This window comes from Neolamprologus brichardi, chromosome 16 (genome assembly GCF_056152115.1).
Source record: "Neolamprologus brichardi isolate AB-2024 chromosome 16, ASM5615211v1, whole genome shotgun sequence".
Classification (NCBI taxonomy): Eukaryota; Metazoa; Chordata; class Actinopteri; order Cichliformes; family Cichlidae; genus Neolamprologus; species Neolamprologus brichardi.
Genome location: NC_142119.1, coordinates 36,362,041 through 36,378,933, shown reverse-complemented (window position 1 = coordinate 36,378,933; position 16,893 = coordinate 36,362,041). Strand labels below are relative to the sequence as shown.

Here is a 16,893-nt window from a genome sequence, read left to right as displayed (position 1 = left end):
TATCTATGAAGCGCCTTGAGGCGACTTTTGTTGTGATTTGGCGCTATATAAATGAAATTGAATTGAATTGAATTTTATTATTTGCTTCGAGCCCTGTGTACAGGAGCTGCATGCTAAAAGATCTTTTGTTAAAAGGGTTGGCGTAATAAGCAAATGCTTCAGCCAATACCTTTTGATTAGCCTTGTCTCATGCTTTCTTGCTTTGTGGTAAATCTTTGTTCTGTCTTCACTGAGATATTTGAATGCTAATCAATAAACAAACAATATTACAACAGCACCTCCCACAGGTCACACTGGAGTATAACAGTTTTAGTCAGGGAGGGGACCAGAGTAATGTCTTGGAACTAAAGAAATACCAAGTGGAAATGAACACAAGCAAAAGGAGAGCATGCAAACTTCATACAGACCCTCTCTCAGAGGACCTGTATTTAAGTGTCATTGAATAGATACGAACCAGGAACACTGTCGCTGTGAAGCAGCGTGCCAGGGTTCCTGGGTGTTCACCCACTGTTTTCAGTTGTTTCATGTTCCTCAAAAGAGGAGGGACTTTAATCATTAAGTAAGAAAGAATCTTAGAAGAGGGACAACGTTGTAACATTTGAGTTTGTTAGAAAGGTGTCAGGGGCTCATTTGCACTTCTAACTGATGATGGCAGAAACTGAACTCTGCTTTCCAAATCTCAACTCCTCCTGCAGTAGAGTAAAGCGTTCTCCCTCGGAGTCAGTGCTTATTTATGTAATTCTAACCATCATTTCTCTTCTTACTGTGGCTCTAAACCTGCTGGTCATCATCTCCATCTCCCACTTCAAGTAGATACTTAATACATTTATAAGTCTAGCAGTTGTACAGGAGAAAATGACTGACATAAAATAAGTTAAACAGAACAACTTTTTGACAATGTTTTGATGTGGATGATCGGCTGGAATAATTGATGCTACAAATAATATATATTTTTCTATCTCTTATGTCTCCAGGCAGCTCCACACCCCTACAAACTACCTCCTCCTCTCCCTGGCAGTCTCTGATTTCTTTGTGGGTTTCAATATGTGCTTTCAAAGTATGCTCATAGATGGTTGTTGGTATCTTGGTGACCTCATGTGTGTCTTGTATTATGTTTTCGATATAGTTGTTACTTCTGCCTCAGTAGGAACCATGGTGCTCATTTCAGTTGACCGTTATGTGGCCATTTGTGATCCTCTTCATTATCCCACCAAAGTCACTCCAAAAAGAGTTCAGACCTGTGTTTTAATATGTTGGATTTGCTCGCTCCTAGTAGTCGGTGTGCTATTGAAGGATAACCTGGATAAACCAGGTAGGTTTAATTCCTGCTTTGGAGAGTGTGTGATTTATATTGACTTTGCAATACAAGTTACCGATCTTATTTTTACAATCCTCCTTCCCATTACTGTCATCGTAATTTTGTATGTAAGAGTATTTGCTGTGGCCGTGTTTCAGATTCGGGCCATGCAACATCATGTTGCAGCTGGCACACAGAGGGGGAAAGTAAGTCCAAAAAAATCTGAACTGAAAGCAGCTAGGACTCTTGGCATTGTTATTGTTGCATTTCTGATATGCCTATTCCCATATTTCTGTGTAATACTCTCAGGCCAGGACACACTGCTTGATATTTTATCCCTTGCCTTTTTTTTATGTTTGTTTTATTTTAATTCCTTTCTCAACCCTATCATATATGCCCTTTTCTACCCATGGTTTAGAAAATCTGTTAAACTTATTGTTACATTTCAAATAGTCAAGTCTGGCTCCAGTGATGCCAGCATGCTGTGACAAAATAAGCCCTTCAAGTCAAGCCAAATAAATAAAATAATATTTCCATATTTCAAATTGCAAATATATATTATATTATATATAAACTGCAAAAGAAAAGAAGAACATTACTTCTTATTTTCTATTGTTGGCAGCCAGTTAGCCTGTGGCCTCAAATACATCAAAATATTTGTTTTGGTTCCTTAGCCTCTAAAACCTTAAAATTGCAAAATAAGTTAAAAGCAAAAGCAAGTGCCCCAGATCCAAAGATAGATAGATAGATAGATAGATAGATAGATAGATAGATAGATAGATAGATAGATAGATAGATAGATAGTTAAAATCTACAGAAAAATAATTACATCAATTATATATTGTATATACATATTGGAGGTACTTTTTTCTTTGAGCAGCTTGACAACATTTTAAAATTTTACTTTTTTGTTGCAGGTACTATTATATAATATCAGAATGCCATGATGTGAGTTTCTGCTGTATATCCAGCCTCTCTCAGTATTTAATCTCTTCATATAATCTTTGATTAATCATCCCGGGTCCTGTGGGAGCCATACGATGTTTCTTTCTATACTATATTCTTGATATCAATATTTGTCAATCCATTGTAATGCACTTGCAATTATTTGTGACATGCTCTGAAGGTCTTCTCTAAATAAATAAAATTGCTGCATTGTTCTTGAAAGAAAAAAAATAGCATAGGTTTATAAGGAAACACGACGGGCTACCGCAATATGTTTATTTACATAATAATTGTGATAGTGAGCAATAGAATGCATACTGTCATCAAGTGTTGACATATTCAACTAATTAATTAACAAACTTGTCAACAAAGAGTTATTTATTTGGAGCACATTTCTACAAAAAAGATAAGTGCTTGTGCTTAAAGTGCTTTGACACTCCTTGGCAACATTGTAGACAATGTTAAACTTAATCATCACATTGGCCTCCTCTGACAACCTGTTTGCTGCTGCCTGCCGCTGAAAGGCAGTGGCAAGAGGGGACTCTTGGGCAGTGCATTTATCACAGCATATAATGAGTTTTCTGGATACACTGTGATTTTTCAGCGTTTTCAGAGACTGATGGCTCCATGTCAGAGCACTGTCTACGGATCAGGCCTTAACAAAAATTGTATCAACAGTTCTTTTCATCTTTGCTTTTTACCCACAGCTTCATCCACTCTGTCGGGCCTAGGCTACTCACTAGGGCTGAGTATCATCACTGATTTCTATAATTCATTCGATTCCAATTCACAAGGTCCCAATTTGATTCAATTTTGCCTGAGATAGTCAGAAATTTATATTTCTGATCATTTATCAGTACTGATACTGTGAGACTTTATCATAGGTGTAACGTCACAGCAGATGCCTTTGTGTCAAAGTAACTGAGAATAAAACACAGAAAAACATGAAGGAGCTTTTCCTGGCCTGCCTTTTTAAAGCAGATAACCTTAAAAATGTTCTGCAATTTTGCATAATCTTAAAAAGTTTAAATTTCTTCAGTACTGAACAGCAGAAATTAGGCTTTCTTGTCCGAGGACATTTAAGTGAGAAAAAAAAAACACAGCGGCCGACAGCGCTGTAAACAATGGTAGACTGGTGGGTAATAATGAGTGAATGAATAATGCAGAAAACAGAGATTTGAGATGGGAAACTGTTCTTGAAGTACACACAGTGAGCTGTGCATGAAGTTAGATTTTTATCATGGTGGAAGCAAAACAGCAAACGTCAGAGGGAATTAATGACCGCGGTCAAGTGAGCCGTCATTTGTGAGCCATGGTCAAGCCAGCCGCTTCTTATCTGCCGCATAAATTTTCTTGCGCTTCTACACCAATATTTATGGTAGCGCCTTTTCTCATTATTTCCCGATCGAAAGCCTAGACCCATGCACGCGCCCACACAAATTGCAATGGGATAGCGCAATACAGCCATCGGGACAGTCTGGTTGCATATTGAAAAATTCATTAAAAATCATTCTTGATAGTTGATGTCCAGATTTGAACACAATCCTCCTCTGGAACACCTACTGTACCTCTGGGCCAGGTTTCATCCAGATCTACTGTAATATTCCTCAAAAATTAAAGAACATTTATAATCAATTCAATACAGTCAATACAGTATAATTATGTCATTTTCAAAATTTCATTTAAAATCATCCTTAATAGTTGAGGCCCAACTTTCAACACATTCCCCCTCTGGAACACCTACTGTACCTCTGGACCAAGTTTCATGCAGATCTACTCTAATATTCCTCAGAAATTAAAGGGCATTTATATTCAACGCAATACAGTTAATACACTTTAATTATGTCAATTTAAAAACAAACATTAAAAATCTTCCTTAATAGTTGAGATCCAACTTCCAAAAGAGACTTGCTCTTGGACACCTACTGTACCTCTGTGCCAAGTTTCATCCAGATTTACTGTAATATTCCTCAGAAATTAAAGGGCATTTATATTCAATGCAATACAGTCAACACACTTTTATTGTATTTTTTGTATTTTCAAAAAAATCATTAAAAATCTTCCTTAATAGTTGACACCTACTGTACCTCTGGACCAGGTTTCATCCAGATCTACTGTAATATTTCTCAGAAATGAAAGGAAACTTGTATTTAATGCAATACAGTCAATACAATAGAATGATTGAAGAGTCCAACATCATCATCAAGTTTGCGGATGACACAACCATCATAGGCCTCATCACAGGCAATGATGAGACGGCCTATAGAGAGGAGGTGATGGCACTGTACGAGTGGTGTCTGGAAAATAACCTGACTCTCAACATCAGCAACACTAGAGAGATGATAGTGGACTACCAGAAACGACCAGTCAGGGAACACCAGCCCATCCACATCAACGGTGTCAAGGTTGAAAGGGTCAGCAGCTTCAAGCTCCTTGGAGTCAACATCACCGAGGACTTCTCCTGGACCCTTCACACAGACACTGCTATCAGGAAAGCTCGCCAGCGGCTTTACTTCCTGAGGAGGCTGAGGAAGTTTGGCATGAACGCCAACATCACCTCAAATTTCTACAGGTGTGCAGTCGAGAGCTTGCTGACGAGCTGCATCACAGTTTGGTACGAAGCTGCTCTGCCAGCAGCTGTAAATCACTACAGAGGGTGGTGAAGGCAGCAGAGCACATCACTGGCACGAGGCTTCCTGCCATTCAGGACATTTACCTCCAGCGATGCCTCCGTAAAGCACACAGCATCATCAAGGACCACAGCAGCACATCAGCTGTTCTCCTTGTTACCATCTGGCAGACGTTACAGGAGTCTGTCTGCTCGACTACAAGACTTAAACAGTTTTTACCACCAACCATACGACACCTCAACCACAACACTTAAACACACACAACACAGCACTCAGAAGCTGCAGCTTCACAAGTGTTTAATCTGCACTGGTCACTTCACTTTATTGTTATTTATATTTATATATTGTTATATATATTTATGCTCGTCAAACACATTTCATTGCAATGTTGACCCTGTGCTAACTTGCATATGACAAATAAAACTGAAAACTGAAAACTGATATCATTTTCAAAAATTCATTAAAAATCATCTTTAATAGTTGAAGTCCAATTTTCAACACATTCTTCCTCTGGGACATCTACTGTACTTCTGGGCCACGTTACATCTCAATCTGCTGTATCAATAATTGTTTAAAATTAATAGATCAAAATTGCTGCTGAGAGAGTCATGACAGGGACTATAAAGAGACAGCATATTTCACCCATATTTGCTTGTCTTCACTGACTTCCTTTGAAATCCAAATTTTAATTTTGGAATATTAGGTGTACTTGTGGTTCCTATAGAATTATAAGGTTGAATGGGAATTCATCTCCCAGGCCTCTCGTCTGTGGATGCAGCTTACAATATTAATTCAGAAGACAAACACCCGTCTCAGCTTTTGAGATTAGCCTTAAAACCTCAGTTTTGACAAATAATACAGTTAGAGTGGATCAGGTGACCCTGAATCTTCCCTTATTTGTGCTGCAGGGCAGGGGTCGGCAACCTGCGGCTCCGGAGCCGCATGCGAATTTTAAAAAAAATAGAGTTCAAGTTATTTTTACTTCTAATAGTGTTAACATACTACACAGGTCATGAACAAGATTTTTTTTACATTTTAGAATAGAATAGAATAGAATAGAATAGAATAGAATAGAATAGAATAGAATAATCCTTTAATTGTCCCACAAGGGGAAATTTGGTTGTAACAGCAGCCAGAAAGACACATATACAAACAAACAGTACACAGGACAGAAACATACACAATTTTTCTTACATATTTACATTAAGGACAATGGTTACTATAAACAGAGTACTGTACAGTTATTAAATTAAATAAAAATAGCTACAGATAAGAGGCAAACCAGGTTGTAGTGTGAATCGGTTGATTAAATTATTGCAGTTACAGCGCAGATGTAAACATCTGTTTGTTGGGAGCAGTTCTGATTGTACAGTCTGACAGCTGCAGGGAGGAAGGACCTGCAGAAACGCTCCTTCATGCATCGAGGATGCAGCAGTCTGTCACTGAAGCAGCTCTGCAGTTCAGCAACATCTACATGCATGGGGTGGGAGACTCTGTCCATCAGAGATGTTATTTTGGCCACAGTCCTTCTGTCCCCCACCACCTGCACTGGGTCGAGGGTGCATCCCAGAACAGAGCTGGCCCTCCTGATGAGTTTATCCAACCTCTTCCTCTCAGCTGCAGATAATCTGCTGCTCCAACATACAACACTGTAAAAAATGACAGATGCCACCACAGAGTCATAGAAGGTCTTTAAAAGCGCTCCCTGGACTCCAAATGACCTCAGCCGCCTCAGCAGGTAGAGTCTGCTCTGACCCTTCCTGTAAAGAGCATCAGTGTTGTGGCTCCAGTTTATTATTCAGGTGAACACCCAGGTACCTATAAGAGTCCACTATCTCAATGTCCACTCCCTGGATGTTCACCGGTGTCAGTGTGGTGTGTCTTCGTCTCCGGAAGTCCACCACCAAGTCCTTGGTTTTCCCGGCGTTGATCAGCAGGTGGTTCTGCTGACACCAGTCTACAAAGTCCAGAGTCCACCGTCTGTACTCTGAGTCGTCCTCACCTGTGATGAGGCCGACTATGGCAGAGTCGTCAGAGAACTTCTGTAGGTGGCAGCGTGGGGAGTTGATGGAGAAGTCTGCAGTGTAGAGGGTGAAGAGGAACGGTGCCAGCACAGTTCCCTGTGGGGCCCCCGTACTGCAGACCAGTGTGTCAGAGACACAGCCCTGTGACCTCACATACTGTGGACGTTCTGTGAGGTAGTCCAGTATCCACTGGGACATGTGGTGGTCCACTCCCGATAGCTCCAGCTTGTCTCTCAGAAGTCCTGGCTGGATGGTGTTGAAAGCACTGGAGAAATCAGTGCTGGTTTTTTTTGAACCAGTGTTCCTCCCTGTCCAGGATGTGTACAATCTCATCCTTGAAAGAGTGTCCACTGGCCTGTAGGTGTAAATATACTGCAGAGAGCTGGCCTGACGAGGTAGCTCTTCTGTGTTGTGCTCTTAGCCAGAGGTTGTTTGGTTTCCCCGATGTATAAATCCTGGCAATCCTCCTGGCACTTAACAGCGTACACTATGTTACTCTGTTACTCTCAACTGCTCTGATGCTCCTGACACATACGGGATCACTACAGGTTTTCGCTTAGGCAGCAGTTGTCCTTCTCTCCTGGATCGGCTGGAGCTTTCTTTTGGCGCCTTCCCAGCTTTGACATATGTCCAGCTGGGATAACCACATTTACTCAGGGCCTTCTTGATGTTCTTCTGCCTCTCTGGCCTCTGTGTCAGTGGGGATGGTGTTTGCTCTGTGTTGTAGCGTGCTGATGACGCCCAGTTTGTGCTCCAGTGGATGATGAGAGTCAAACCTTAAATACTGATCCGTATGTGTAGGTTCACGGTACACATCAGCTTTTAAATGTCCCCCATTACTGATGGAAATCTCACAGTCTAAGAAGGCTAACCTGCCACTTTTCATATCCTCTCTGGTGAATTTCATGTGTCGGTCCACCGAGTTAATGTGATCCGTGAAATGTGGTACGTCCTGAGATTTGATTTTCACCCAGGTGTCATCCACATATCTGAACCAATGGCTTGGTGGTGTTCCAGGGTAGGATAGCAAAGCCCTCTTTTCCACTTCTTCCATGTACAAATTGGCCACGATGGGTGAAACTAGGGAGCCCACGGCACACCCATGTTTCTGCCTGTAGAACTGACCCTTGTATGTGAAGTAGGTGGAATTTAGACACAGTTCGAACACACTTGGTCGATGTTGAGGGTGATCCTGTTGCTGAGGTTGGGGTCATCCTGTAATCTCTTACGGACTATCTCCAACGTTTCCGTGACTGGGATGCAAGTGAAGAGAGATGTAACGTCGTACGAGACCATGGTTTCATCTGCCTCCATGATGACATCTCTCACCTTCTCAACAAAATCCAGGGTGTTCTGGATGTGGTGTTCAGAGCTGCCCACCAGCGGGTTGAGGATCAAAGCCAGAAACTTGGAGATGTTATAGGTGACCGAGTTGATCATGCAGACAATCGGTCTTAAAGGTGCACTCTGTTTATGTATTTTTGGAAAACCATACAAACTTGGTGTAGACTCCCCTGGGTAAAGCCTGTGGTATGAGGTCCGGTCAATAGCCTTGTCTTGTTCTAACTGCTTCAGACAGTCTATCACCCTCTTCCTGTAACCACTTCCTGGGTCTCGTTTCAGGGGCTCATAAGTATTTTAGTGTGAGTAGTGACAAAATTTTCTCATGATAGTCTTTCTGGTTTAGCAAATCTGTGCACCTACCCTTGTATGCCAGAAGAATGATAATGTTGTTGTCATTACAAAGTGATGTGAGTGCCTTCCTCTCCTCCATGCTGATTTTGGATGCTGGGGGCTTTGCATTGCTGAGACAGGCCGAAACTTTCGTCCATAGTTGCTCTGCTTCCACTTCTGCAATATTCTTGTTTCGAATTGCTGTTTCTGTGGCTGTGATCAGCTTCACTAGCAGGATTTGTCTCCGTGTGACAGCATAATTCAACCCTTTAGCAAGGATGTTTTTCTCCATTTGGGTGAGCCGTCTGTCAGACAAATTCTTCACCTACTTGTCCACATCCTCGGTGTCGCATCCTTGTCTCTTCTGGTCACTGAGGACACTCTCCGTATTTTGTGGTGGTTTCCGACGTACAACAAGTAAGTCAAACTTCATTTGTTGCCTGGTCTTAGACTTCTTGTGCTGTGCTAGACGAGCCTTGTCAGTAAAGTCAAAAACCTTTTTAAGAGTATTCTCATCTAAAAGCATTGTCAGTCTCTGTCGGATCCGCTCCTCTTGAGATTTTAGCATGTTGATGATAAAATTTGTTTGCCTCACCTGTTCATTAACCCTTTAAAACCGGTCAGAGCAGCACGCTCTGTTTTGCGTAACTATTTTTAAATCCCGGTAGCTCTGCAACCACGTGAGCTAGTGCAATAATTTTTTTGCATATGAAACCGGAGGAGTTGTACTTACATCTTATGCCATCAGCTTGTCCTCGATCACAGTTTCCTTCCACATATAGCTTTGCAAAAACTGCATAAAAAGCACTTGCAGCAACACAAACATAATATTCCAGAAACACGCTTTGCCGATCCGATCAGCTGTTCATAACACTTCCTATGTCCATCAGCGCGAACTATCGCATGTCCACCATGACCTGCCTGAAACCGAAAGTGACGTCATTTTCGCGGAAATGTAGTTTTTTACCATATAGCCTCATGAGCCTATACTGGTGTTTTTAAAAGTTATGTTTGACTTTATGACTTTCTGTGTGGTTTCTGGGATACTTAGGACTCATATTGCACTGCTGGAAATAGTTTATTTTGATGCATATGCTGCTTTTTTGCAAATTTGCATTATAATATTTATTTTTGTTTTTCCTGCAGTATATAAAAATTGGTGTATTTCAAAAATAAAACTATGAAGACACTCAAAATAAATTTCCTGTGGTGGGAAACTATTTTGTGCAACTTTTTTGTATTTACAGTTTTGAGGAATAAGCCTCTTAAATTTCTCTAACTAGAAATATATGTTAAAAAACAAAAACGATTTTCAATTTATTTGTAGTTTATTGCACTTTTTTGCAATTTATGTAATTACTATGCACTTAATGCATGCATATTATTAAAATTTAGGCTTTAATGGTTGTATTGATGTATAGCAACTTGAAATGCTCCCAAAAATGGCTCCACAGCATGTAAAAATATAATATAAGCTCTAGCGGACTTGGTTCTATGGTAGGTCTTAAAGGGTTAAGCAACTGATGCTGTGCCTTTGGGAGGATTTTTTTTGCCCGGAAGCCTTTAACTGAAGAGCTCATTTGCACACTTTTAGGAGTAATCCTGTTTTGTCGGCATCTGAGGCTGAATCTCAGGTGGTTCCTGTAATCCGCCATCTTACGTGCTGTTTGCTCATACTGACGTACAAGCTTTAGGCAGTCCTTGCCAAAGTGGGTTAAAACATCTTGATCCATTCTCAATCATCCAGGTAAGTAAATCTCCAAAAGTTGATTCTGTTCATCTGGACGTATCGTTTTGTGAGAGAAACGTTTCGTCACTCATTCAAGTGAGTTCTTCAGTCTCAGCTGACTGCAGGTTTCCCCAATCTTATAAACAGAACATTTGCATAATGACTGAAACCAGCCCACTGAAGGGACAATGGACTGGGAGGTCAGTTCCTTCATCATAATTATGCAAATTCTCATGACCATTGATCAACAACCAGTGACCAAAACCCACTGATCAAAGACCACTGATCAATAGCCATGAGTACCATTCACATAGAGTTGGGGAATGGCCGTAATCACAGCACTGTAAGATGGCAAAAGATGTACGAAAGATGAACCCGTAAGGGTTTCTCCCACAAAACGCTACGTCAAAAAGCCAACTCAGCCTCCATGTCCAGGAAATGTAATCATATGCAGACAGATTCTTACCATGCACAAGCGCAGCCAGCGGAGCTTCCACGGAAGAATAGTGTGGAATGAAATTTCAACAATAGGAACGACATCATCTGTTATGGTGAGAGGCTTTGGAATGTTTGTGACAGCCTCCACCCTTTTGGAAGAGATCTGGCGTGAGTTGTGAGAGGTCACATGGCCTAAAAATGTGACCCGCTCCCTGGAGAGCTGTAGTTTGAATTTGCTGGCTTTGTGACCCTTGTGATACAGATGTTTCAACAAGGAGAGAGACTCCGCCCTGCAGTGCTCTTGTGTGGGCGCACACAACAGCAAATCATCCACGTACTGCAACAACACCGTGCACAGGGAAAGAACCAAATCTGACAAAGAATTCTAAGCGCTGCATTATAAATTGTAGGGGACTCACAATAGTCTTGACACAGACGGGTGAAGGTGTAAGGCTTTTCCCGGAACTCGAAAGCAAACCAGAATTGGTTATCTGGATTAACTGGAATAGAAAAGAATGCATTAGACAAATCCACGACAGTGAAACACATAGCATCTGAAAGGATCTGAGATAGAATGGTGTGGGGATTTGGAACTACAGGGGCTCTAGGGATCACAGCTTTCTTTACAGCCTGTAAATCCTGTACAAAATGCCATTCAACAGGCTCATTTGGCCCCCCAATTTTTTTCACAGGGAACAGTAGAGTGCGAACTGGAGAAGTTGGACACGAAACAATCACTCCTGCTTTTAACAAAGCTTCAAAAACAGGAGTGATCACCTCCACAGCTTCCTGTTTCAGAGGGTATTGTTTTTGACACGGCCAAAAAGAGGACTTAGGAGGACTCAGGCTCACAGTCTTTAATCAATCCTACATCATATTTGGATGAGGCCCACAGGCTGTCAGGCACCTCTGTCAACAGTGGGTGTGTAAGGTCTGCAGAAGATACTGTTTTAACCAAACACTGTGAGACAGTTGTGGCTACCAGCTCAACTGAGCGGACACAATAAACTGCACCAAATGTGGAGCTCCAAAACAAAGATTTCTTTATTTTTTACACGGTACCATGTTTCCTTGTATCTGTCATCAGGCACCTGCAGGGAGAAATACCATGTGCGATGCAGGTCTACATCAGCCATAAAACAATGCCCTGGAGGCATGCAAACCTTTTCCGCTTGCACAAAGTGCTCAGCCACCGGCCCACCTCACAGCCCCACTCATAAGCAAACGCTTGGATGGGGGCTGTATTTCACCATTGTGTGGTCATAATCTGCTTACAGTATTGTGATACCCTCTGGACTGGAGATCAAGTTTATGTTCAATTTACACATGAGATCTCTGGCCAGCAGGTTAACTGGACACAGATCAGACCATAAAAATACATGCTTAAATTCTGACCCCCGCTCATCGATGCAGGCCAGGAGTGTGGTGAAATTCTCTTTCTGAACGGTCCCTGATGCAGATATGGAGTGTGTGAATCTTCCTCCCAGCACCAGTTTGCGTGGTGCGTGGGAATCAGATTTCAAAACAGAGTGTGTTGCCCCCAAATCTACTAGAAATTCAACTTCTTGACCACAAACTAACATTTTATAAGTGGGAAAAGGTCTATAAGACTCGTTACTAAAATGCACATACGTTCCTTCAGGTGACAGACAAATTCTCTCTAAGTGGGCAAAAGCTTGGTGTATTGGCGAGTGTGTGCAAAGCATTCTTCATTGCATTAGCATGTGTATATGTATGTGCGTTACCTCCCTGTGTTAATGGCATCATGGGCAAACCACAGCCTACAGCTTCTTTTGGAGTCCCATCCTCCGATCCCAGTTTTCCCTCCCTCCTTCAGCCCTCCGTGTTCTCTGGTTGGGACGGTCTTTTCCACAAAGGTGGCAGTGCTTGTGGTCACTCACTGGTATCCACCCATAGCCAACTTTTCCCCTGCCCCGTCCTCTAACATTTTCCCTTTCTCTGGGACCTGTGTTCCCTCTTGCCACAGCATTATACAGTGTCAGTGCCGCATTATGCAAATCAGTACCTTGCTTCTCTTCCTTCGCTGTTTTCTTCACGTCCAACCGCTTCTGGGCGTGACGGACATGACGGCGTAGTTCGGCCAGCCTCGGCTCGTCCTCAGCGCCGATATATGATTGCTTCACCTCGGCCGCTACATGTTTCTGCAGAGGTGGCTCTCATAAGAATCAGCTTCCGCTCCATCTTTGTTCAGGGGCTTAACCATGCCGCTATTAGCTTCAAATGTGGGCATAAGGCGGTGAAAAAAGTAGTCCACTAACTCATCTTTATGTTGTTTGCAGGTGTTTATTTTCACCATGTCCACTTTGTCAGGAAAGGCTTGTCGCAAAGCCACATTCAAATTAGCTACGGCATCCCAATAGACCCAGTTTGCATCGTCTGTCCACACCAGGTGTGTAATACGGAGATCAGGCGCTGGCAGACTTTGGGAAATCTTCTGGAGGTCCGCAGGCTTCATCTTTGTCGCAACTGCCCTGCGGACCTCCGCGCCCATGGGTCTATACTCCTGGTAAAAAATTAGTAACTGCTCACCAAACTTTGCCCCAGAAACAATCGGGTCTGGCAGGAGAGACGTGGCATCCTTCACATCCAAAGCTGTCCATGGTCTGTGTACCAAAATGTACGGTGGCTGGGAAGTGCAAAGCGCAACAAATTAAAAAACGCAACAAATTAAAAATCCACAACAAATTAAAAAACCGCAACAAATTAAAAATCCACAACAAATTAAAAATCCGCAACAAATTAAAAAACCGCAACAAATTAAAAATCCGCAACAAATTAAAAATCCACAACAAATTAAAAAACTGCAACAAATTAAAAAAACGCAACAAATTTAAAAACCACAACAAATTAAAAAACCGCAACAAATTAAAAATCCTTGACGGAAAGGGATTGTCTGAAATACCGGAAGTGACACAACGATTAGCCTAATAGGGCTTTTGGAGAGTGATGTCACGAGAGGGGCGTGGCCAGGATTTTTGGTTGAGGCGCCATGTTTCTGGGCCGAAGAAAGCGCTAGCGAAAGAGGAGCGAAAGTACACGGATAACACCAGCTATGGTTCGTACTTGCTGTGCGGTCGGTTGTAAAGTTAGATCGCACGACCAGCAAGGGAATAAGGTTGAAATGGTTTATCTTTTCATTCTTTCCCCACCTGGAAGCAACATGAGGCAGCTCATGGATCGGATGTTACCAAAAGAAGGCGTCTAGTCTGGATAGCAGCTGTGAGACGAGCTGATATCTCTTCTCTTCCATCTCCAAATATCTGTTGGTGCTCCAGACATTTTCATTCCGGTAAGTTATAGATATGTTCATATCACTCTTTAGCCGGTCTTTTAAGTCTGACATCACTAGCCGTGTCTTGGCTCAAACTCCGTTGCAGGTCCATAACTCACAAGATCACTGTGGCATCACTAAGTGTTGAAAAACTATCTAAAGTCTTTCATCTGTAATAAAATGATCAGCGTTCTGCTCTACCATGTGTAATAATTGAGTTTATCATCCAGGCATCCATGAAAACGTAATTAGCAGGAAGTTAGCTTGCTAGATTCCATCTAAATACAATATAGCATGTCCTAACTGAGGGGTTTTGGAAACAAATTCAAACGTACAGCTCTGCTATTGGATGCAGTTGTTCACACTAAACCTAAACATTCACCATCTTCACTCATGCGGCTATCCCACTAGCACCAGCTAAAGGCCTGCCAAGGTGGAAGCTGACTGGAACAACAAATTCTTCCCATGATAACAGGATTGTTGTCAGAACTCTTTGCACCTCCATCAAGGCCGCCTGGGTCCACTGGAGACTGTTGACCTTTGCTTAACCGGGCGTGGTGACAGTTTCTCTCAGCTGAACACGGTATACACACACACAAAACATGTACACTGATACGCACTATCACCCTCCCTCCCCCGAATCCAACGCCTCCTCCCATGCTTACCTCCCATACGATGTGGACAGCGGATCAGCTGGATACTCTCCCATACTGCTTGTATGTGTTTTATTGTGTTATGGTGTGTTGATATCTGTGCATTCCTGGATTATCCTTTTGTGTTACACATTTAAAAAAAAATTTCCTTGCTAGCTAGCTGGACCTGTCTCCCCAGTGTGATGTTTGTGTATTGTATGTACGGTCGGCAAGGTCTGTCATCTCGGTTGTGGGCAATTGCAACTGACAAAAAGGCTATCTCATCTGTTTCATCTCATGACATGTCATCTCCTTAAGAGCTGCATTTTTCTCCCATCTCCCTGCTTTCTCTATCCACATTTTAAAACACTTCTTTATCCTAGACACATCAGCCGATTTAACGTTTTTCTTTTTTAACATTTCTCGTTCTTCTCCCCCCAACTGCTCTTCCACCTTCCTCAACTGGTTCACACTAAGCGAACCTTTTTCTGGAAAACCATTCTTTTTCTGCCATTTCTCGACATATCTCATGCATTCAATAACAAGTTTTTTTTTACCATTGAATCAAAAATTGGGTTTTCACCTGGACTACCTCCAGGGAAACATTCCAGTACAGTAGCCGTTTTGCTGGGCCCAGCTCCTATTACAGTGGCTTGCAAAAGTATTCGGCCCCCTTGAACCTTTCCACATTTTGTCACATTACAGCCACAAACATGAATCAGTTTTATTGGAATTCCATGTGAAAGACCAATACAAAGTGGTGTACACGTGAGAAGTGGAATGAAAATCATACATGATTCCAAACATTTTTACAAATAAATAACTGCAAAGTGGGGTGTGCGTAATTATTCAGCCCCCTGAGTCAACACTTTGTAGAACCACCTTTTGCTGCAATTCCAGCTGCCAGTCTTTTAGGGTCTGTCTCTACCAGCTTTGCACATCTAGAGACTGAAATCCTTGCCCATTCTTCTTTGCAAAAAAGCTCCAGCTCAGTCAGATTAGATGGACAGCGTTTGTGAACAGCAGTTTTCAGATCTTGCCACAGATTCTCGATTGGATTTAGATCTGGACTTTGACTGGGCCATTCTAACACATGAATATGTTTTGTTTTAAACCACTCCATTGTTATATAGCCGAAGTAGCTCAGTTGGGAGAGCATTAGACTGAAGCTCTAAAGGTCCCTGGTTCGATCCCGGGTTTCGGCAGATCAGGAGTGACTTTTGCCAGGAGAATAACCTCCTCCTAAAAATCAGCAAGACTAAGGAGCTGATCGTGGACTTCACTACAAAGCAGGCGAGGAATTACAAGCCCCTCATCATCAGTGGCACGCCAGTGGAGAGAGTGGACAGTTTTCGATACCTGGGTGTCCACATCACTCAGGACCTGTCATGGTCCTGTCACATCAACACCCTGGTTAAGAAAGCCCGTCAGCGTCTCTTCTTCCTCAGAAGACTTAGAGACTTCCATCTGCCACTGAAGGTGCTCAAGAACTTTTACTGCTGCACCATCGAGAGCGTCCTGACAGCAAACATCTGCACCTGGTTTGGGAACAGCACCAAGCAGGACAGACGAGATCTGCAAAGAGTGGTGCGCTCAGCCGAACGCATCATTCAATCAGAGCTCCGTGACCTGCTGTCCATCTACACCAAGCGGTGCAAGATCAAAGCTAGGAAGATTATGATGGACCTCTCCCATCCCAACAATGGACTCTTCTCACTGTTGAGGTCTGGGAAGCGCTTCCGCTCCCTTAAGGCCAAAACAGAGAGAATGAGGAGGAGCTTCTTCCCCCAGGCTATTCGGGCCCTGAACCAGGTGTAGGACTGGACTCTCCCACACACATCACTATAAGACTGGACTCTCACACACATCACATCACCACACGCACTCTGGTTTTTCTTTATGCACACTCCCTGTAATTTATAATCTTTATAATCTATTTCTGCTATTTGCACATTTTTTACTGTAAATTTCTAAGTTAATTTGTAAATTTTTGTAGTAACCTGTAAATTGTAAGTACTGTAAAACTACTGTCATTTAATGGTCGGGCATTGCACAGCTACAAGCATTTCACCCCCATGTCATACTGTGTATGGTTGTGTGTGTGTGACAAATAAAATTTGAATTTGAATTTGAATTTGTTGCCCTGGCTTTATGTTTAGGGTTGTTGTCCTGCTGGAAGGTGAACCTCCACCCCAGTCTCAAGTCTTTTGCAGACTCCAAGAGGTTTTCTTC

General features: G+C 42.3%; 1 protein-coding gene and 1 non-coding gene across 2 annotated transcripts; both read left to right on the top strand.

Annotated features, from left to right (window-relative positions):
- Positions 1-648: 648 nt before the first annotated feature.
- Positions 649-1,785, top strand: LOC102778276 (trace amine-associated receptor 13c-like). Its single transcript, XM_006806640.3, has 2 exons — positions 649-809; positions 975-1,785. Exons 1-2 carry the CDS (start codon positions 649-651, stop codon positions 1,783-1,785), a joined length of 972 nt encoding a protein of 323 aa, XP_006806703.3.
- Positions 1,786-15,793: 14,008 nt separating this feature from the next.
- On the top strand, positions 15,794-15,866 carry trnaf-gaa (transfer RNA phenylalanine (anticodon GAA)). Its single transcript has one exon. It is a non-coding gene; the product is annotated as a tRNA-Phe (tRNA).
- The last annotated feature ends 1,027 nt before the right edge of the window (positions 15,867-16,893 follow it).